Raw genomic sequence first — 23639 nt, forward strand, 5'->3', positions numbered from 1 at the left:
CTCTAGCCAGTGTCTCCATTCCTGGAGTGCCAGCTTCACTGCCAGCAACTCCCGATTACCAATATCATAGTTCTTTTCGGCTTGGGTGAGTCGATGTGAAAAAAAGGCACAAGGATGAAGTTTATTGTCCCTCTTGGCCTTTTGAGACAAAACAGCTCCCACCCCAACATCTGACGCATCCACTTCTACCACAAAAGTCAACTCGGGATCAGGGAGGGTCAGGATGGGTGCCGAGGTGAATCTGTGTTTGAGCAGCTCAAATGCATGATTAGTCTTCTCTGTCCATTGGAATGGCCTTGAGGTCTTCTTGGTAAGGGCTGTAAGGGGCTCTGCAATGGAGCTGAAATCTCTTATAAATCTTCTATAAAAATTTGCAAAACCAAGAAAACGCTGTACCCGTTTGACAGAGCCAGGCTGAGGCCAGTTTAGAACTGCATCGGTCTTGCCAGGATCCATCTGAATGCTGCCATTGGAGACAATGAACCCAAGGAAGGAGACAGTTGGTACATGAAATTCACTTTTCTCCAGCTTAACAAAGAGGTTGTTCCTTAACAGTTGAGACAAAACCTGTCGGACATGCTGGACATGATCTTGGTAACAACGGGAGAAGATTAAGATGTCATCAAGATAAACAAACACAAACTGGTTAAGCATCTCTCGTAGAACATCATTAATGAATGCCTGGAAGACAGCTGGGGCATTGACTAACCCAAAGGGCATTACCTGATATTCATAATGGCCAGTCGGGGTGTTGAAAGCAGTTTTCCACTCATCCCCGGCACGGATCCTAACCAGGTGGTAGGCATTCCGAAGATCCAGTTTGGTGAATATAGTTGCACCTTGTAGGAGTTCAAAGGCTGTAGTCATCAATGGAAGCGGGTAGCAATTTTTTACAGTGATACGATTTAGACCGCGGTAGTCAATACATGGTTGGAGACTTCCATCCTTCTTCCCCACAAAGAAAAATCCAGCTCCTGCCGGTGAGGTTGAAGGGCGGATGAATCCACTGTCAACAGCCTTGTTGATATAATCCTCCATAGAGGCTCTTTCTGGGGCAGACAGAGAGAATAACCTCCCTCGAGGTGGACAAGTGCCAGGTTGCAGCTCAATGGCACAATCATAAGGTCTATGGGGTGGAAGAGAGGCAGCACGTTCCTTGCTGAATGCTTCACAGAGGTCTGCATACTCCTGGGGGACACGGGATAACTCGGGAGAGGCAGCAGGATTAGTGGAAGGCACTTGTCTCAGCCCAGAAATAGTCAGCATCTCTGTGGATGGGACTGGTGACTCAAGTAGTTTAGGGAAGGTTGCCTGTGGCTCAAGAGAATGACAGAGAGACAAGCCAGATACACAACAGTTAGGCCCCCACTCACTTATCTGGTTGGAAGACCAATCAATTTGTGGATTATGCAGAGCTAACCAGGGATACCCAAGGATCAAAGGGAACTCGGGAGAATTAATTAAAAAAAACTGTACCTGTTCTCTATGAGAATCTACTTGAAAATGGAGGAATGTGGTGCACTGGCTTACCTGGCCAGAACCTAAGGGTCTTCCATCCAATGCAGTAACAGTTAGAGGATTATGGAGAGTGATGGGCTGGATCTTCAACTGTGTGGCCAATGTAAAGTCCATGAAATTCCCTGCAGCACCAGAGTCTATGAAAGCCTTGAGCTTATGAAGTTCATTGCCCCAGGAGATTGAGACATCAATCATAAGGCCAGAAGCTGCTGGTCGGGGGTAAGTGATTACTCTCGTCCCAGGCCCCCTCTTCTTGGGTGAGAGCTGCCTTTTCCCACCAGTTCAGGGCAGTTGGCTCGAAAGTGACCTGACTCACCACAGTACAGGCAACACTTGTCTCTCATGCGTCTCTCCCTCTCGGCCTGTGATAGACGGGTTCTCCCCAGTTGCATTGGCTCCTCAGAACACCCGATCAGTGAGGAAGGTTCCATAGAACCAGTGGAGGTGTGGATCTCGGGCAGTCGAGTCTCACGACGACGTTCACCCTGACGATCTCGAATGCGGTTGTCCAGTCTGATGGCAACATCAATCAGAGACTCCAAATCAGGAGCCGGGTCTCTGTAGGCCAGCTCATCTTTTAACTCATGTGATAGAGCACGATGGAAAGCAGCTTTCAGGGCTCGCTGATCCCACTCACTTTCTGCAGCCAGGGTGCGGAACTCGATAGCAAACTCTGCAACACTGCGTGTTCCTTGTGTGAGTTGAAGCAGACGATGATCAACCTCTGCTCCACTAACAGGGTGGTGGAAGACCTTTCTCATCTCTGCTATGAAGAGGTCACTGCTGGATATGAGAGGAGACTGCCGCTCCCAGAGAGCTGTAGCCCAGTCCAACGCTTTTCCTACAAGAAGGGTTGTCATGTATGCCACTCTGCTGCTCTCTGTAGGGAAACTGTTAGGTTGCAATCGGAAGGCAAGAGTACACTGTGTAATAAATCCACGACACCTCTCTGGGTTCCCGTCATACCTCTCAGGGGCTGGAAGCCTAGGCTCAAGCAGAAGACCAGCTGGTGGACCTGGCTGAGGGATACCTTGAGACTGTGCTGGTGGGACTGGAGCAACTTGAGAAACGGACTGGGTTAGTGGGTCTGGAGAGGCTTGATGTCTTAGACGCTGGAGAATCTCAGTTAGAATCTGTTCATGCTTGTGAATGGCTGCAGCTTGGCTAGAGAGCTCAGATAAAATGCGCTCCACGTTGGAGGGAGGTGTCTGTTCCTCTGCTGGGTCTACTTCCATGGTTCAGTCTTGCTGTCACAATAACCACAGTGTCTGAGGTGGGTCTCGAACCCGGGTCTCCCAGTCAGGGAAAGCTACTTCTTTACCTCTGGTCTACTGGAGATGATAATTTTTCAGAAGACCCATGTGCAGAAGAAAAGGCAAACTAGAAGGCTTAGATAACTCAAAAGCAAGCTGTCTTTACTTGAAGTCAGTTTTCAAATACAAACAAAAGAGCAATCACAGCTTTACAAAACAAAACATAAATAAGGCCAAATGGCAACAGAGAAAAATAGCTTAACTCTTTCTAGAACTCAGGTAAACCATACTGGGTTGATTCCAAGACTGAACACAGTTCAATGAAACTACCAAACTTAAATAGGACAAAATACAGGTGAATCAGATTAACTTGATGAGCAATCTTAGAGAGTTCACAGCAGGTGGTGCCACCTAGTGGCTCGTGGTGTCCTCACAGTAAAGGGCAGATGGTGCCCACCAATGGCTGGGAGAGTCATTGCATGAAGGAGCAGACAGCACTCCCTAGTGGCTTGGAGAGTCACTGCAAGAGGAGTCTTACACTTATGTCTAAAGAAACATTGAAATGTCAGGTTTTAAATCGTGTAAGTCAAATCGAAAACAAAAAAATCTCTGTTTATGTAATCTGTATGAAAAGAGTCATATCAGAAGTCCGTGATTCAGCTCATTATCCTCTAGTTCGGCCACGTCCACAGAACGAGCGCTATTTAGTCACAAATTATGAGGCAATACATGTATACATCGTCGCAATTGTGTATTTATTGTCTTAAAAAGTGTTTATCTGCATGGTAGCGATCTCTGGAAGCCTCTGTTAGTTCCAGGAATGTCACATGACCTGTTCTTCTTTAGAGTAATTTGTGGACTAAAGGTGTACAGAGTGCCCTCCGGCTGCAAGTATGAATTGAAAACACAGTATCCAGCGCACATAGTGATGACAATAAATACTGAATAAATATTACTCCTCTGTATAGAAAATTAACATAAACATATGAGAATCCATCAATATTTCTCCAAATGTGCATGCTTTTAAGCATATTAAGAAATTACGGTCAATATACGATTTTAAGAGTAAAACAGAGGTCAAAATGTGAAGCTGTCTTAGATCTTTTTAATAATTTATAGTTTGTCAACTGCACATTAACATTTAGGCTATATATTATAACAAATATAGTAGCCTATATGAAATGTCATAGAGGTATGAATGTTCAGATGCTTTGCATTACAGAAATACATTATATTTGAAAGTATATTAAAAACCATTATTTGGTTAGAGACTTGAGACTTCTTTTAAAAACATTATAATAGTAATGTGTCCAATCTTTTGACTGGTACTGTAATTTAACATAGGCCTATACAAAATTTTCTTCACATGATGTGCAATAATACATGCATGCATGAGATCACAAAAATCATGTTTTATTTTGTCAAGAGTGGACATTAATGCTGTTATCAGCATGATCACAGAGGGTTTTTTCACAGCCTACCTGACTGAAAGGCCTCATTAATGTGCAGGTCATTAGAGGTCATTATGCAATATTTTGTCTTCTCAGGTGTGAATCACTGCATTATTCATTACACAGTGTAATGACACGTTTGTCATTAATATGTTTATGAACAACTGAAAAAAGCACAAATGTCAGGTCATGTCAAAACTTCTCAGGGCCCCAAAAATCCTCAGACCCCAGAGCTTAAGGTATAATTTAAGAACGAGCATTAAGAAGGTTTTGGGAAACTAAGCCCAGTATTTTAAAGGTTTTAAAAACATTTTTTTTTTCCTTGGTTATACAAACATTAAAGGAACATTCTGTTTTATAATTTTGCAAACATTATAGGAACTTTACTTATGAATGCTCCCAAAACAAGTAGATGCATTTAAAAAAAAAAAAAAAATCCATGAATGATTCAAATAAATAATGTTTCTGTGCTAACAGTTTGAGAACATTATTAAATACCATATAACTTTGAACACATTATATTAATGTTACTGGAATAAGGTTTGTTCATAACTTTGAGAGAAAACCTTGCCAGAATGTTAGCCAAAGTTCTGAGAATGTTCCCTGTTGTATGACCTGACTCACAATTGAGCAGAGTTTAAAGTGAGCATGCTGCCAGATGTGTAAAGTGTTTCAGTGAAAGTAATTAGTTACTGTACATAAGTATCTTTTTGGCTACTTTGTAGCCTTTCTAAGTATAAAAAATATTAACAACTTTTACTTTCTACTTGACTACATTTTTGAATAAGTGTATGTACTCTCTACTCCAATACATCTGTGATGAGTAATGCAATTATTTGATACATTTTGCATAGCATATAACTTTTTTTTACAGAAGTTTATTTCTGCTACAAAATATGTGATATCATGATATAGTGCCTCAGGGCATTGAAGGCACTTTATCTTGTGCATTTTAACTTTACTTACCAAAACCAGTGATGGGAATAACGGCGTTATAAATAAACGGCGTTACTAACGCTGTTACTTTTTTCAGTAACGAGTAATCAAACAAATTACTTTTTCTCCCGTTACAACAACGTTACCGTTACTGACAAAAAAATGCCGCGTTACTATAATTGAGCTCACTGAAGCGGTTTTCATCCGAGTAAGCTCTCTCTCAGCCATAGGACCTGCAAAGTTTTTTTCTTTGGTGTGTGCTGCGGTAAGTCATACACAAATATAATTTTAAACTGATAATAATGTATGATGCGCTGTGTGTGTGTCTGTCAGAGCATGCGCGCGAAGCGCGAGCTCAAACCAGAATACCCTTTTTGATGCTTGATCTAAAATATGTGAAATTAGTTTTTTTTTCTACTCGACTAGTAGTTGTTCATTTAAGCTATTAGTTGACTAATCACATTTATATTAATTTAATTTCTTGAATACTGGAGAGAATAAACCATAATAAGGAGCGTTTACATAATAAAGGCTATATAGCACTCAAGGGCACGCATAATTGCCATAAAGAACCGGCAAAAGTAATGATTATGAGTGTGACAAAAACAGTAAGGAGACATTTTAATTGTTTATTAATAAAGTAATGTTTTCTGAATCAGTGTCGGCTGCAAAGATGAAGTTGAAATTGCTGATTCTCATTGATGATCATCTGCTCATATGGACGCGCCTAGAGAGATGACGCACATTTCATTCCGATTAGGCTACATAATCAGAGTAGCCTCTTTCTTTTTGTTTTTAATTACTTCATTTTCATTAAAGTAGATATTTCAAGCATTCTATAGATATATTTCTCATGTCTGCGAGGAAAGCAGCCTCTGAGTTTCGGTTCATTTAGCCTATGAGACGCGCTCCAGTTCACGCGCCAGTGATCGCGCCCGCGCCTCCATGTCATGATTTTATTGTCTGATATATTTGCTTGTTATATATTAAATCAAAGCAATTGGTAGATGAAACATTGATTAAAATTAAGATACAATTTTTACAAAATGAAATTCACTTTAAAGAAAGGCTTTCTACAAAGCAAAACTTAATGAAATGGTCAAAATCTTATCTGACCCACTCCATGTCTCCCGATATATTTGCGCATCTTATGATGCATCTTACTCATGCTGTTCACTGACTTTTCATAATCGAATAAATGGATTTAAAACATAACATAGGAGTATTTAAACATAATATGAAACTACGCTCTCTTTAATGGCTACCAACACAGTACAGAGAAATTTCATGTTGTGAGCAAGAGCGGATCATGAGTCAGGAGTCGCATCAAGAATAATTTATTCTTAGATTTATATGTAATATTGGGGGCATTCAATTTATTTGGCATATTTTTATTTTTATTTTATTTTTTTAAAGTAACACAATAGTTACTTTCCCTGGTAATTAGTTACTTTTATAATGATGTAACTCAGTTACTAACTCCGTTACTAGTTGTGAGAAGTAACTAGTAACTATAACTAATTACTTTTTTAAAGCAACGTGACCAACACTGACCAAAACTGTCAACAAAATTTTATATGATTTATTTTAGTTTATAAAGTCCTACACAATTGGGCTCCCTCATATTTAATTGATCTTTTGCATTTATATAAACCTCAAAGGAACCTAAGGTCATCAAACCAGATGATTCTAGATGTCCCTAGGACTAGATTTAAAATGAGTGGTGACTGGGCATTTTCAGTGGTGGCTCCTAAGCGCTGGAATGGCTTGCCTTTATATCTTAGACTTTTACCTACATTGGGTTCTTTTAAAAGAAAACAGAAATTGTATTTATTAGAGTTGGCATTTGGCTCAACACACTGAGTAAACAAAGTGGGTTTCTTGCCCATGATGTTTGTTTTATTTATTTCTCCTTTTTACTAGTTATTATTGTACAGCACATTGGTCAACCTGGTGTTGTTTTAATTGTGCTTTATAAAACAAACAAACAAACAAGGCTACTTTACGCAAATAGGAATGCATAGTTGTGAATCGCAGGTGTTTCATATATGAAATGAGGACATGGTTGCAGCTGAAACCAGTATGTCCAGTGCAAGTAGGCTTTGACTATTTAATTTTACTTTACATTATTGTATTTATCCATTATATTGAAGAGAACTTTTTGAAGGATACTGGTTTACTTATGCCCTTTTTGAGCACTTGCGCTTAACTGAGACTTGAGTGTTTGTAAACACAGGCTGTTGTATCGACCTTAATTTTTTTTTGCAATTTTGAGGTGTTCAGTTTTATTTTGATGTTAGTAAATCATGTGATTGCTCTCCTCAATGTTTCTTGTTTTTCACTGTTATGTCTCTGAGGTGTTGAAGACTAGTGCATCTTTGAGCCCACATTCAGTATGTGCAAGACTACTCAATTCATATTGGAATTATGAAAAGTTATGAAAAGTTATTGCTCAATGTTCTCTAAACATGTTCTTGGTTATATAAACTTTAAAGGAACATTCCATTTCAGCAAATTGCAAACATTATAGGAACTTTACTTTTGAATGTTCCCAAAATATTTTTAAACAAGAGGAAACATTTAAAAAATGTTAGAAGAACACCCAGTTAAAATGTTTTAGAATAAACGATTAATATAAATAATGTTTCTGTGCTAACATTTTAAGAAGGTTTCAAGTTGACTGCCGAGAAAAGTGCTACATAAATGTATCAAATTATTATCAATTAACAAATTATAATTGCTGACTTGTAACTTGTAATGGAGTCATTTTCTCTGCATGGTATCTGTACTTTTACTCAAATATGGTTTTCAGGCACTCTTTACACCTCTGCATGTTGCTAAGCTAACATAATATTCTAAAGCTGAAAGTGTACTTACTTTTTTTTACTGCCAAATGCAGAGCCTTGGAAAGAATACTTCATTTGACCTGTGCGCGTACGTAGGCGTTCGACGCATGTGTAGTTTTGAGCAATCTCTCGCCACGAGTTACAACCCATGTAAATATCTTTGTATCTTTCATGCTAGAATTGTTCAAATGAGGGTATTTTCTAACCTCTTTGCACAATCTCTCATCCATGAAGGTCTCCATTGTTGCTGTAGCTTGCATGTGTTTTGGCCTGTTCTGTTTATGGAGTTTTTCTTCGACTATCTTGCGAATCGACGCCCCCAGGGCACGGTTGCCACCTTGATGCGGATAAAGCAATTACTGCAAGAAAAATTAAATGCGCATGTGTGATCTGCGTGTACAAAGTACTCTTCTGAAAAAGAAATTTGCATCACCTGCATTGTACGCTGGCCCTCGTGTATGCATAACAAGTGAAGTGAACTTTGGCCTTAATAAGTATACAAACATAGTACACACAATATTGGGTTAAATAATACCACAAATAATGCATATTTCATGGGATTGCATTCTCTGTGAAAGAGGGTACCTTAGAATTCAGTGTAACTATGCTGCTTACCTTTTAGAACAGCATTCGTACTGAGGAAGCCATGTTGCCTACATGGGTAGCTTGCAAGATTCTGGAACACAGCCAGAGACGTGAATGATTTGTACAAGCCCAATAGTAGCTACTCAATCAGCAGATGGATGGAGTTATCTCAGTGTGATTGAGTGGAGCTTGTTTTTCATTTGTTTTTGGGAGACGTTTTTAATTTTGGGAGGTTGTGCAGGTCTAATAAGAGGATGATTAGAGAGGACGGGACGAATCAGTCAGACCAGAGACAATTTAATGAAAGTAAAGATCTACAGCACAAGGCAATATCTACCACTCACTGAGGAGGAAACCCGGGAAAAAAACAAAACAAAAAAAAAAAAAACAGTTGCTGTCTTGGATGAAATACAAGTGATTAAATTGTTATCTGCCAGTATTAGAATTACTTAAATATTCAGCATCTGTGTGATTAGACCCATATATATTGAATTCAGATAATATCATATTAATATTAAGGTTTATTATGTGGCTAACTGGAATACATGCCATGACTGACCAATCAGAATCATATCGCTGGTCAAATATACACAACTATTCAAAAGTTCAAAAAACGTGAAAAAAAAATCTTTTTTTTTTCAGCAAGGATGCATTAAATTGATCAAAAGTGACAAGTAGAGTGACTTTTACACTCTTACAAAAAGATTTCTATTTCAAATAAATGCTGTTCTTTTCAACGTCCTGAAAAAAAAAAAAAAAAAAAAAAAAAAATATATATATATATATATATATATATATATATATATATATATATATATATAAACACAGTTTCCAAAAAAAAGTAGCAAAACTGTTTTCAACATTGATAATAATAAGAAATGTTTCTTGAGTATTAGAATGATTTCTGAAGGATCATGTGACACTGAAGAGTGCTAGTAATTCAGCTTTGTATCACAGGAATAGATTACAATAAAATGTTTATATTCAATATGCTTGGCTACTCTAAAAATGGCATCACATTTTACATTGGATATTAAGTGTGAACTAACAACAACAACAACAACAAAACAGTTATTAATAGATTCATAATATCTGCATCGGCCAAAATTTCTAAATATGTTCATACCTAACAAAAACGACAAAGATGGATGCAAATGCAGTGCCACTTATATATTTGGATGTTTTCTGTTTAGAAGTGAGATCTGGTCTTCTTTCTAACATAAAGAGAAGATTTAAAAGTCCAAAACTCCTGAAATAAACTCTTGAGAATAAAGAGGAACGGAAATAACAACAGAGCAGGAGGAGAGAGATGTTCTCCTGCCAGCAGAGAGATATCAATCAGGCCTTCATCCAGGACCTGGCAGGGGCCGCTGAAGACACACAAGCGCATATGCGTACACACACACGCATGCACGCACGCACGCACAAACACACACACACACACACACACACACACACACACACACACACACACACACACACACACACACACACACACACACACACACACACACACACACACACACACACACACACACACACACAGACACACAGGAGGAGAGATTTAGACTGTCTCTTACAAAAAGTGGTTGTAACAGTGTTGTGCTTTGAGCTGACAATCCCACTAGTAAATACACAAAGACACAGATGTTACCAAGTATATCAAGTAAATGAGTGCACTTCAGCATTAATAATACAAAGTAAATGGCATACAAATAGACATAAGAGCTGATAATTAGTAATTGATTTGCATTTATATATGTATGTATGTATGTATGTATATGTTACCCTTCAAAAGTGTGGGTTCGCTAAGATTTTTTATGTTTTTGAAAGAAGTTTCTTATGCTCACCATGGCTGCATTTATTTGATTAAAAATACAGTAAAAACAGAAATATTATTAACTTTAATTAAAATAACTGTCTATGTTAATATTTTTTTAATTTATTCCTGTGATGCAAAGCTGAGTTTTCAGCATCATTACTCTTCAGTGTCACATGATCCTTCAGGAATCATTTTAATATGCTGATTCACTGCTCAAAACATATTTCATACCATTATCAATGTTTAAAAACAGCTGTGCTGCTTAATATTTTTGTGTAAACCGTTTTAACAGTGTAACATTTATTGTTAAATAGACGAACAAATGGTACCCCAAATGGTATTTTTTTTAGAAAGTAATTCTTTTTATTCAGCAAGGATACATTTAATTGATCAAAAGTGAGAGTAAAGACTTCTATTTCAAATAAACATGTTCTTTTAAACTTTCTATCCATTAAAGAATCCTAAACACAAATAATCAGAGTTACCACAAAATTAATTACAAATACTTTCAACATTGATAAGATTTCTTTTTCTTGAGCAGCAAATCAGCATATTAGAGAGATTTCTGAAGGATCACATGACACTAGCCTCTTTCACACAGCAATCCTATTAAACAACCATAAAAGAACAGCTTTTCTGGTAAATACACAAATGTGCCATTTACACAAGAAACATGTTCTGTCTTTTTACTGGTAAGAGACCATTCACACATCAGTACCAAAATACCGGCAAACTCTGTGAAGTCAATCATCAGAAATGACCGGTAATGAGGGAAATGACACTGAGCTGTTTTCCTCACTCACCTTGTTGAGAAGGACTTTAGTTTTATTTTAGTTTCTTTTTCTTTTTTTTACTTCTGAGTGACAGGTGTAAGGGGATGATCAAGCAGAACATGGTTTTGCTCTCAAAAATATGAGACATATAACAGTTGCTATAGTATTGCAGTTACTGTAGTACGCAATAGTAACTGCAGAGCCGCAGCGCTGATGAACTGAAAAGAAGGCAGCGTCTCACGCAGCGATCAGATTTTTGTCTAGCGCATTTTTCCAAAAGAGCTTTATGATTGACTTCTCATGTCAGTGTATTCTGACCTTGTATGTGGTCATACTGCTATTTTTCATTTTTTGTACACACAGCATCATACCAGTATTTGATGGTTAAACTTCTGGTAAATTGCCAGAACCGATTTACTGGTATTTTTGAAAAGTATCTTTAATTTACTTGTAATTTACCAGTAAAGGCTGTATGTGTGAAAGGGGCTACTGAAGATTGGAGTAATGGCTGCAGAAAATTCAGCTTTGCCATCAAAGCAATGAATTACAATTTAAAATATATTCAAATGGAAAACAGGTTAGATTGTGATAATATTTCACAATATTACAGTTTTTACTGTATTTTGAGCATAACAGAGTCTTCTTCTAAAAAAAAAAAAATTAAAAAAATCTTACTGACCTCTTTTGAACGGTAGTATATATCTATATACCAGCATTTGGGCCTTGTGGGAAATTTGCTCACAGTGAAGAGAGGAAGTCTCCAGCTCAAACAGGGGTAGCACGGCTGATGTTTTCAATTTTGCTAATTTAACCACTAGTTGCTAGGCAACCATACATCCCTTCCATCCCAAAATTACACAAAATGCAATTAGCCACAGACTCTTCATGCATGCAAAGTTTGGTGAGTGTTCATCATAGGGAACAACATTATAGCTGTTCAAAATGTGAAAGAATAATAAAAATAACAGAAGAAAAGCATAAAGAATATAGTAGACGCTGGATTCTAAATTGTTCAAATAAATACATTCTTCAAGCATTTTGTTCATATGCATGGCATCAATGATGACATACACATGCAAATATGGACTAGAACTAATCACTGCTGATGCAATGCAAGCAAATAACGAGGATGAGCAATACTTACTATTATCTCACTACTATATTTAGACAGAAAGAGCTTATGTTGAGCTCCAGAACAAATATATTACTCAAACAGAGCATGTCTTAAGAGACTTTAAACACACTGACCCCGCTACGAAATCCCACTACCCAAAACCATCCAAATAGAGTTCACTGTAGTTCAAGATAGCCAAAAAGTAAGATATTTTAAAAGTGTTTTCACACATGCAGGGCCCTATTTTAACAAACTAAGCGCATGATCTGAAGCACATGGCGCAGCTGCACTTAGGGCATGTCCGAATCCACTTTTGCTAGTTTAACGATGGAAAAAATGCTCGGTGCTCCAGGTCCAAAAGGGTTGTACCTAGTTTCTTAATGAGTCATGGTTGTGTTTTGGGCATAACATGCAATAAACCAATCAGAGTGTCATCTCCCATTCCCTTTAAAAGCCAGGTGCGCTTGCACCATAGCGGATTGCTATTTACATGGTGGAATATAAACAACCTCAACCTATATTTGTATGCTGCTGCGCATCCCTCTGTGTGTAATAGGCAGAGTGTACGCACGATGTGCAGCCGCCTATAGGTGCATACTAACGCACCCTTTAAATAACAAAAATAAATAAATAAATACTGCACCATTGACTTTAGACCAGGTTTTTGTTGGTCAATGGCGCAGTCGTTTTCAGTTGCCTCAAAATAGCAACATGCCAACAATGCACCTGAACACACCTCGTTTTTAGACCAGCAAGCCCATGGGCAAACAGATGGGTGCGAGTGCATTTTGCTATTTAAACAACTTGGCACTGGACATGAAAATGATAACTGCGTCGGGCTGAAACTAGCAAAAAACACTTGTGTCGTGCTTGGTACCGGGTGTATGATATAGGGCCCATAGTCTTTGGTGTATTTTTATTTTTTTTTCTTTTCTTTTTTTCCACTTAGCTGCAATATACAAACAGAAATTGCAGTCCAACTGCAATTTGCGGACTTAAAGTGCTGTAAGTTTAAGACATTATGCTTTATCCTCCATCTCCATCAACTAATAATAGTTGTGATAAAAGGTCAGTTTTCACCTTTTGGTTCTAGTCTGTGAGAAGCAATACTGGAATACAGTTTTTATAGCAAGTAATACTAAGCATATGTGTCTCCCAGGACTTTGCCATCTTTCTTTCTTTATATCCCTACAAAGACCAACACTGTCTGCTGCATCCTCTATATTCTCAGGCATGTTCTATGCAATTGTTTTGATAGAGGGAAACAAGCTACATTTCTAGCTTGAACATCATTTATTCTTCAGACATTCCCATTTAAAAGATATCAGTATCAGCTGCATGCAAAGTGACTCACATTTGGTTTTCAACCATTGAAAAATTGGTGAAATTCACCAATTTGGACATGGAGTTGCATTGAGATCCCCATATCTATGAGATCGAACCAAAAAGGGCCTTGAAAATGAAGTTTTCAAAAGAAAAGTTTGGTAAAAACCAGAATTATATTGAGATATCTTTAATACTTTTTGAATTACATGCACGCAAACGGTATAAAAACAATATTTATGGCACTCAGACAGTTCTATGCAATTGTTTTGACAGGAAAAAAATATACATTTCTAGTTTTAATATTTGTTCTTCAGCTTTTCCTCTTTGGAAAACATGGTTTTGCTCTTAAAAATATGAGACATATAACAGTTGCTATAGTATTGCAGTTACTGTAGTACGCAATAGTAACTGCAGAGCCGCAGCGCTGATGAATTGAAAAGAAGGCAGTGTCTCACGCAGCGATCAGATTTTTGTCTAGCGCATGTTTCCAAAAGAGCTTTATGATTGACTTCTCATGTCAGTGTATTCTGACCTTGTACGTGGTCATACCGGTATTTTTCATTCTTTGTACACACAGCATCATACCAGTATTTGATGGTTAAACTTCTGGTAAATTGCCAGAACCAATTTACTGGTATTTTTGAAAAGTATCTTTAATTTACTTGTAATTTACCAGTAAAGGCTGTATGTGTGAAAGAAAGGCGCTACTGAAGATTGGAGTAATGGCTGCAGAAAATTCAGCTTTGAATTTAAAATATATTATAATATTTCACAATATTACAGTTTTTACTGTATTTTGAGCACAACAGAGTCTTCTTCTAAAAAAATAAAAATAAAAAAATCTTACTGACCTCAAACTTTTGAACGGTTTATATATCTATATACTTATATAGATATATACTAAACCTATATCTATATATCTATATAAGAAAAAAAAAAAAGTCTCAGCTATATGCAAAGTAACCCATATTTGATTTTCAACACTCAAAATTTCAACACTCAATTTAACAATTTACTCTTTGAGAGACATTGAGATCCCAATATCTCTGGAATTTAACCATATAGGGCTTTAAATATGGATAACAATAGAAAAGTTAGTTAAAAAACAAAATATAAAAGGATATTAAGATATATTTAATGCTTCTTGGGTTACAGGCATGCACATTTCTGGCAAAAAAAAGAAAAAAAAGAAAAGTGCCTTCTCCTGTTTTTGAACAGTCACTGTTGGCATATAATGTAACAAAGATTGCTAAAGTCAACAGATTTTACAAATAGACCTACCAATCTCTGTGTATAAACAACATTTTTTACCCCCCTGTAATTTGGCTCCAAATCTCAAAGGAAATTTGTCATTTCGACCCCCTCTACAAACTTGTAGATTACTTATATAAATTCATGACATTTAAAATGTTGTCTTTCATCAAGATTTATGTTTTTATTTCTTCATAAAAATAAATAAATAAATAAAATTGAGCCAGGGAGTTTGTGAAATTTGGTTAATTTTGTCATGGAATTACCCTATTTTGTCCAATATGAGATACATATGACATGCACATGGTTGCTGACTATCTAAATTAATATAAAGTGTGTATAGTTATGTTTATATGAACGTTTTTTTTTTTGTCATAAGTGTTTCCCCAGCAGAAGAGAAATTATCTGTGTGCTTTTGCACTGATCTAAACTTAAATTGGCCAGAAAAGTGACTCTGATATTTTTCTAAGAGCTGAGCAAGCCCTGAACTGAAATCCTTGCCACACAGAACCCTGAAGGGCCCTGGGGTCAGATGGACTAATATTTCAGATGCCTTGAGATATATTTAAAATAGGTCACTTTTGATGACCAGATATAACGTCTAAGATGCAGGGATCAAAGTACAGCCAGAAGCTCAGACCAAATGTATTACCACAGCAACTGTGCTCTGATTTCAGTCCAAACATACAGAGGCCTTTAATGAAGAGGATCGTCTCTGATACGGGATCTATTTAAGTATCTCTCATATACAGCAGAACATAGACTGCCAAGATCTCTGTGCATTTGAATTGATCCAAAATGTCAAGTGTTTATATAATCTCATCCTGACTCTTTTCCTTTTCCTCCCACAAGCAATTTCTCTCTGTCTCCCTCACCCATCTAGTGTGTACTTTACTAGCAGCTCCGTGTTCCTTCCGAAATGAAGCCACTGTGACCAAAACAAGAAAACAACACCACTCCAGTATGTTTCTCTAACATTATGCTCACACAACTTAGCCCATGGTTTTGGCATCTGAGACATTTTTCAAAGAATCACAAAATTGGCAGTTTTCGTACCCACAACAGACTTCATTTTATCACAATTCACTAGTACCTCAAACAAGAAAAGTTGAAATCAAATGCATGTTGCACTAAGCTATAAGTATGAAGTCTATGGCTTCTCCTGTTCCACCACACATTATCAAATCTTTATACATTTGCAGTTTTAACTGATCATATATCAAAACAAGCACTTTTCAGTTACATTGAAAAATACATCCACAGGACTCAACCATAAGGATTAAACAATAGGTTTTGTTTGACATTGTTACGACCTGCGTTGTTGTATTTGGCATGTGTTGTTTGTTTTCTTTTCCCTCTTGCTCTGTCTGTGTTCTGATAGGTTGTCCAAGGATGGTGTATACTCTCTATTGGCGGCATTTGGGTTGAGAGCTCCTGGATCCCTCCTCCGGCAGATGATCAAACTTGTTACTTCCAAGTGAAAGTGTACCGATTATACAACCTGTTGATTATGTTCAACCATTCCTAAAGTTATGTTACAAGAACGTGGAGCGTAGGGGTGTCTTGTCTATTTATTGTGGTAACTTGGTTTGTGCTTTGTGCTTTTTTGGTTAGGGAGATAGGGAAGGTAAATGTATTTTATTTTCATATTTACAGGTTATTTAATCCCTTCCTCTTTTCCTTTCTAGATTTGTTTTGTTTGTTATTTTGGCCTTTGGACACCCTGAAGAGATGCTCTCTTTCACTTGTTATATTTATTTTAATAAATTCATTCATTTTCCTTAAGTAGTATTGTGCATTTGTTTGATTATCGACCAGAGTGATTTGTAACTGGGATTCCACTACCATGACCCAGTTTCTTTATTATGCCCCGTTTGGAGTTTTTCCGATTTCCCCTAGGCGCGGGCCATAATAGACATTTATAGGGCTGGGTGGTATATCATATTAGTGGTATGGAGACTTGCCATAGACACCAGGGGGACGATGGACAAAGACGGAGATGGACATGGGGACCTGGGCACAGATGACGAGTCAGCGAGACTGGGCGACAACAATGGCCAAGGAGGAGGCGCCATTACAAGTGTCCGAGGTGAAGCCAGGGTGCCAAAGGGACTAAAGTGAAGCCAGTGTGATTGAGGACCAAGGCAATGCCAGAGGGAAGGCAGAGCCCATTGGAGCCAAAGGGGTGGAGGGACGAAGCGTAGCTTAAGGCCAGTAAGTCTATGACTCAGACAGAGCAACATCTGACCAAGGCAGAGACGGAGGGACTAGGGAGCCAGGTGGAGCCAAGGGAGAAGCCAAGGCAAAGTTGACTGATCGACAGGCCAATGTGGAGTGATGGGATCGATGGCTGGAGCCAGGGGATCCTCTTGACTTGGCGGCGCTGGAGACTGTAAGGCAAATCCACACAATGGAGTGGTGTTAGAGCAGGAGCCAAGTGGTGGAAGGGAACAAGTGAAGGTGGGGCTGAGGAACTGACTGAACTTGGAAGAGGAGGTGGGAGAGGGAGGCTGGATGGGAACTTTGGAGACACAGAAGACCCAGCAGGGGGCAAAGGAAACTTCGATCTGGGCAGAAACAGTAGAGCCACAGGAGACTTTGGGCAGGACGGAGCCAGCAGGGGTGGGAATTAATATAAACATCCTCGTCCAAATCATAATGCTTTAGCTCACCCTCAGTGGTGGGAGTGTGACAGGGTCTTCCTCCAGTCCCTTCAAATTCCACTAGTAATCCCATGGTGGCACATGATATTGCCGTCTTACACACCTGGTTAGACGATCCGTTGGGCTGAGGCTCTGGGACAATCCTTGGCTCAGTCCTGACTGCTGGAGCTGTGATCGTGACAGGCTCCAGCCCTCCATCTGTAATGGACTCTGTTGTGGAGTGGGGCTGGTGATATCCTCTGCTGGGCAAATGGTGAACGCCAATCCATTGTTCACCAGCACCCACTCCACAAACGTGGTGAAATCCTCTCATAGACCATTCCCTGGGGGTGGTGTAAAAAAGCAGAGTGAGCAGTCTGGAGAGTGACATGCCAAATCCAAAAAGTCTCTGGTGTGGCCCTCCAGGGAATGGTCCTTCTGCTCGAGGCAGAGCAGTTGGACAGTGGATTGGTCCATATGCTGCAAAAATTCTTTCTTAGGGTCCAGTATTCTACCACGAATGGCGCATGATGAAAAGAGTATGGAACAAAAACAGTCTTTAATTTATTAATTATTAATTTATTAAATTAATACAACCAAGTTAACATTGATGATACCGGGCAAATAAACTTAGGAAACTCAGGGCTTAAATATGTGGGGAGTAATTAACGTGAACAGAAACAAGTTGGGGACAATTAACAACCAATGAATCTATCTATGAACACAGGCAAATGGGAACAGAGCAAACAGAATATACACATTACAGTAATGTGATTTTAACCCCTTTTTTTTGCACATAATATAGGCCATAGCACAGACTACATGGTTACATTCACTTAGTTAAATTAGGACATTTTAGTAGTATTTATAAACATGCCTTTACTGGTGTGCATCTTGAGACAAAACAATGGCACTGACATATTTTAAGATATGTTAGTGCAAGATGTTTTTAGTTAAGACAGTTCAAACATCTATTTTAGTCTGGGACAAGACTTAAGCCTTGTTTGTGAAACTTTTCATAGCCTTCAATATGAACATTGTTTGTAGGATATCATTGGCCAGGATATGAAATAACATTGATTTAAAAAACAAAAATGGGGTACACATCCACCGTATATACACGTATATCACCATTTAGCCAAAAAATACCAAAATATGATTTTTTTGTCCATTTCGCCCAGCCTTATTAACATTCAGTTGTGAATTCTGCTTGTCAACTTGTCAGGTAGGTAAAAGAATATTGACTAACATACACAGGGTTTTGTCAAAATTGCAATAATTAGTTGTGATAGCCTTGATAACATCAATACGAATGTGTTGAAAATTACAAACCAAAGAGGACTGGCTTTGTATGCTATCAAGTTCCAGCACAAGTGTTTATAGGGCTTTATTGGAGTTTATGAATAATATGCAGGTAAATGTGTCTGCCTCTTTTGCTTTTTGTATCACTGCCTCAACAGATACACTTGTTCCTGTTTTGCTTAAGTGGCCCAGAGGGTCCCTTCGGCTGTTTTGCCTCATCACAGTCCGCTAGAGCGAGAAACTAAAAACAAACTAATTATTTAAACACACAAGCGTACCGAGCAAAATATCCATTTAACTGCTCTCTATTACTGCAACTACATTTCCCAGCAGGCCTCTGCCTCGATGCACTTTCCTGAGCCAACACACACATGCTGAACAAACTCTTTGACCCATGGAATGGGCAGAGGGGAGGGAGGGAGAGAGAAGGAGAATGAAAAGAAAAAAAGGTTGGAAGGAGGAAACAGACAGTAAACTTGCATGTAGTAGCCAACACCTGTCGCATCAACAAACAGACAGTGTTGTCAAACGCTCCGTTGAGCGCTACAGCAGTGAGTGGCTCCTTTATAAACGCATGATGCGGTGTAGCATCACCTGCACGCAGATACAGTATGTGATAAACGGCCCCAGCGTGCCTCCAACACAAAAACACCATCTGTGGCTCCAGCGAGAGCACACTGACACACACTCGATTTCAGCCTGGAAACCAACAGATATCTGCCTATTGAGCTTCAGACACCAGCATAACGTCTGGAAAGTTTGATACAGAACTGAGAATCTGTAAATTCACTTTTGAGTCACATTAGATCAATTATACCAGAATTTACCAACCTTTTTATCAACTACACCGGGGCTAGGGGGGCTATAGCCCCGTCAGAAATTTGAATCAAATTTGTCGTTGTTTTGTGGTCACTCGTATTTATTAAGCGTATATATATATATATCTTTTTTTTTTTTTTTTTTTTTGAATATGCCTATTCTTTGGCCAAATATAATTTAAAGCCACACTTCTGTTGAATGTGGTGTGTACCATAGCTGCTTTTATTTAAAAAAAAAAGAATTTCTTTATGAAGTAACTCTGAGGTCATGTATATAGATTATTTTCTTAGCACCCCCGCATATTGGTCTAGCCCCCCTTTAGCACCGGTAGTGAAAAAAAATTCTGGCATCGTGCATGATTGAACCCAAGGTTTAGCAGGTTAGCACAGGCAGCCCCTGCTGGTATATGTCATAACTACACTTTTATGGGGCAAAAAGCATCTTTATTTATTGAGGGCCATTCAAAAGCTGTGTATTTTGACAAAATACCATTTTTGCAAGCCACAAATAATTCACTATAACTATGCTATTTTTTTTTTTTTTTTAAGCTCTTAAAAGCATGAAATGGACTTTCAATAATGTTACCTGTCTGCTGCATTTGAAATCACAGCTCAGGATAATCATTAGTGAAAGGGTTTGGGACTGTGGACGTCATTTTCTTTTCCTTTTGATTTATCATTTGTAGGATAAAAATCCATTTTAAAAGTAACACATTATCTCTCCTCAATATGCCACAGGATTTGAGGTATTAGTGATGTCCAAAACATTTTTTTTCTATGTAAGATCAATGTAATTGTACATATTAAAAGCTATACACTAACAAAATACCTTTTTTTTTATTCAGCAATGATGCATTAATTGATCAACAGTGACAGTAAAGACAAAGAATTTATATTTCGCATAAATGCTCTTCTTTTCATCTTTCTTTTCATAATAAAATCCTGGGAAAATGTATCATGGTTTCCACATAAATATTAAGCAGCACAACTGATTTAACATTGATAATAAGCATAAAATAAGCATATTATAATAATTTCTGTAGGATCATGTGACACTGAAGACTGGAGTAATGATGCTGCTTTGAAGCTTTGCCATCACAGGAATAAATTACATTTTAAAATCTACTTAAATGGAAAACAGAGATGAAATATCTTTTTAGTACTATTTCACAAATAAATGCAGCCTTGAGAAACATAAGATACTTCTTTCAAAAACAATAAAAAAATAGGCAGCGGCTATTTGCACTAAGTGTAAATTGTTGTTAGATTTATAGTGCAAATAGTGGCAGATACTATTTACACCTCATTGTATGACAACATATTCAGTGTATATGATTAAATTTATTAAAGTCATAAGTGGATGCTGCCTTATTTGTACATTGCTTATCCACATCCCTAAAGCCCTCCCCTACATCTAGTCCTAACCCTATCCATTATACACTCATATTTTCGTATTTTTTATTTAAATAAACTCTTCTCCGAGCTAATAAGCAATTGGAAAAGGGAGACGAATGAGTTCGAAAACTCGGGTCATCGTGTCAAAAGCTAACTCCACCTCTCCACATCACTGATCCTGTTATCAACAGGATTTCTTTTGTAATTTTGTCTGGCTCAATCAGACAATTGGTGGGTGGAGTTCATGTAAATAGCCTCTACCAACAAGGAGGGCTATTTGCACTTGGTGTAAAAAAAACATTACACTCCTTGTAAAACATTGCACTCCGTAAAAAACATTACAGACTCCTGACTTTTCATCTGACATTGACATTTCTATCACAATAGCCATGAACCCCTAGGGCTTTGTTAAACCCCCAGCTGGGAAATCCTGAATCACACCACAGAAAATCAAATTAACTTCATAACAAAACGCATGGCAAACTTTGATCAACAGCAGAACAGACCACTCACAGGAAGCAGCATGCTTCAGATTCATCACGAGGAGATGATGGCACAGATACTTACCATTTGGACTTTCCTCATCAATGGTGACGATAGTGGCAGGTGGACCTGACCGTGACAACTTACACTCTGTCAGAAACAGAAAGAGAGAGAAATACAGTCAGACTCAAATCTGCCATCACCTTCATCACAACAACACATCACTCATGTCTCACTCACATGAGGCTACATCTAGATTATGAACAGCCGACACTAGTGTTAAATGATTTTACTGGGTGAGCAAGTAGAGTCAAAGAAAGAGAAGAGAGAAGCCTGTCAAATTGGCTTCATGATGTGATAGAGGAAAGAAAGGAGTCTTACCCTCATAGTGCCAGTCTGAGGGGCGTTAGTGTCAGCAGCAGTGAGAAGAGAGAAGAAGAGAAGAAAAGGAAAGATACATATGAGAAGAAAGACAGCCAGAGAGAGGAACACAGAGACTAATGTACAGTACAGGGCTGTGCGCAATTCATAACTGAACTGGGAGTGCCTTTTTAATGCAAACCCGAATTTGAGAATTAAAATGACATTTTTAGTAATGCATTTCCTAATTTTAAAAACACTTTCTATGAAAGCTTCTGCTAAAAGACTATATGTAAATGTATTTAATTTTTAGCATGAAATTTGCAATCATAGACACAACACATGGGCTATTACATGAGGAATATATACAGTCGTGGCCAAAAGTGATGTCCGATCTAGGAAAACTGGCTTCTTCGCACCTTATTCAAACGTTATATTAAATATTTTGTATGTAAGTTGTGAAGTTGTGCCTGGAATGTAAAATTAATGTATGCATTGCAAGTTCCAACTGTCATGGCGCAATGAAACATAAGGAATTGTATGGACGTCATTTTTGGCCAAGTGGTCATACCAAGCTTGTGCTATTATTCCCAGCCTATAATTCATGAAATCACTATGTGACAAGTATTAGCTAGCTATATTATTAAATGTTATTTTGTGGGATTTAGTGAAAATGGCCAGATGGAAGGAGTTGTCAATCAAGGAAGATATTGTTAAAATGCCTATATCTGGTCAATCTGTTTTGGATATTGCTCATCTGCAGTGTGGCCAACATTTAGCTGTGCTTTATGACAAAAAATAAAATAGCATTTTTCATGGTAGTACTGAATTTCTTTCACAGTACTGAACTGAAAGTACAGTGCAGACTTAAAGGGATAGTTCACCCAAAAATGAAAAATGTACTCATTTACTCACCCTCAAGTTGTTCCAAACCTGTATAAATTTCTTTGTTCTGCTGTACACAAAGGAAGATATTTGGAAGAATGTTTGTAACCAAACAGATCTCACCCCCCGCTGACTATCATAGTAGGAAAAAAAAATACTATGGCAGTCAATGGGGGGCGAGATCTTCCTTTGTGTTCAGCAGAACAAAGAAATTTAAACAGGTTTTTGAACAAATTGTGGGTGAGTAAATTATGACAGAATTCTCATTTTTTTCCCACATTGTAACACTTGTGGGGCCTTATAATACACCCAGCGCAATGCGACGCAAGGCGCAGTGCAAGTGTGTTTGCTAGTTTGCGTCTGGCGCCATTCGCGTTTTCCCGTTCAGCGCCACGTCCTTAAATTAGTAAATGCATTTGTGCCAGTTAGTGTGCCCATGGGCGTGCTGGTCTAAAAAAGAGGTGTGTTCAGGCGCATTGCCGGCGCATTGCTATTTTAAGGAGCTGAAAATAGACTGCACCATAGACCAACTCAAACCTGGTCTAAAGTCTAAAGTCAGTGGCGCAATATTTTTTTGTTAGAGCGCGTTGGTAGAAACTGCGCCTCTGGGCGCGTCCACAGTGCGCGTTGACTTTGCTTATTACACACAGGGATGCGCATCACACAAACATGCCAAATATTAAAAACAAAAGGATTACAGTGTAAAAGAATATTATTGTGTAGGCTACATAAATATAAAAATGTAATGATGAATAGTCATTGCGTGTATTAGAATTAGGCTACCTATTTTCAATTCAGCCTATTACTACTTATAATGATGAACGAAATTGGCTAATTAATTGAACAATCATGCCAATACACACACATATATATTAACTG

General features: G+C 38.1%; 1 protein-coding gene across 1 annotated transcript in view; it reads right to left on the minus strand.

The window, feature by feature from the left end:
- Window positions 1–23639, minus strand: part of pcdh15a (protocadherin-related 15a) — a 280344-nt gene that overhangs the window by 179655 nt on the left and 77050 nt on the right. Inside the window, exon 3 of the mRNA XM_067385538.1 lies at window positions 21600–21665. Within this exon, the coding sequence (XP_067241639.1) occupies window positions 21600–21665 (66 nt within the window). The remainder of the gene's footprint in view (window positions 1–21599; window positions 21666–23639) is intronic.

This window comes from Chanodichthys erythropterus, chromosome 5, assembly GCF_024489055.1.
Source record: "Chanodichthys erythropterus isolate Z2021 chromosome 5, ASM2448905v1, whole genome shotgun sequence".
Taxonomy (NCBI): domain Eukaryota; kingdom Metazoa; phylum Chordata; class Actinopteri; order Cypriniformes; family Xenocyprididae; genus Chanodichthys; species Chanodichthys erythropterus.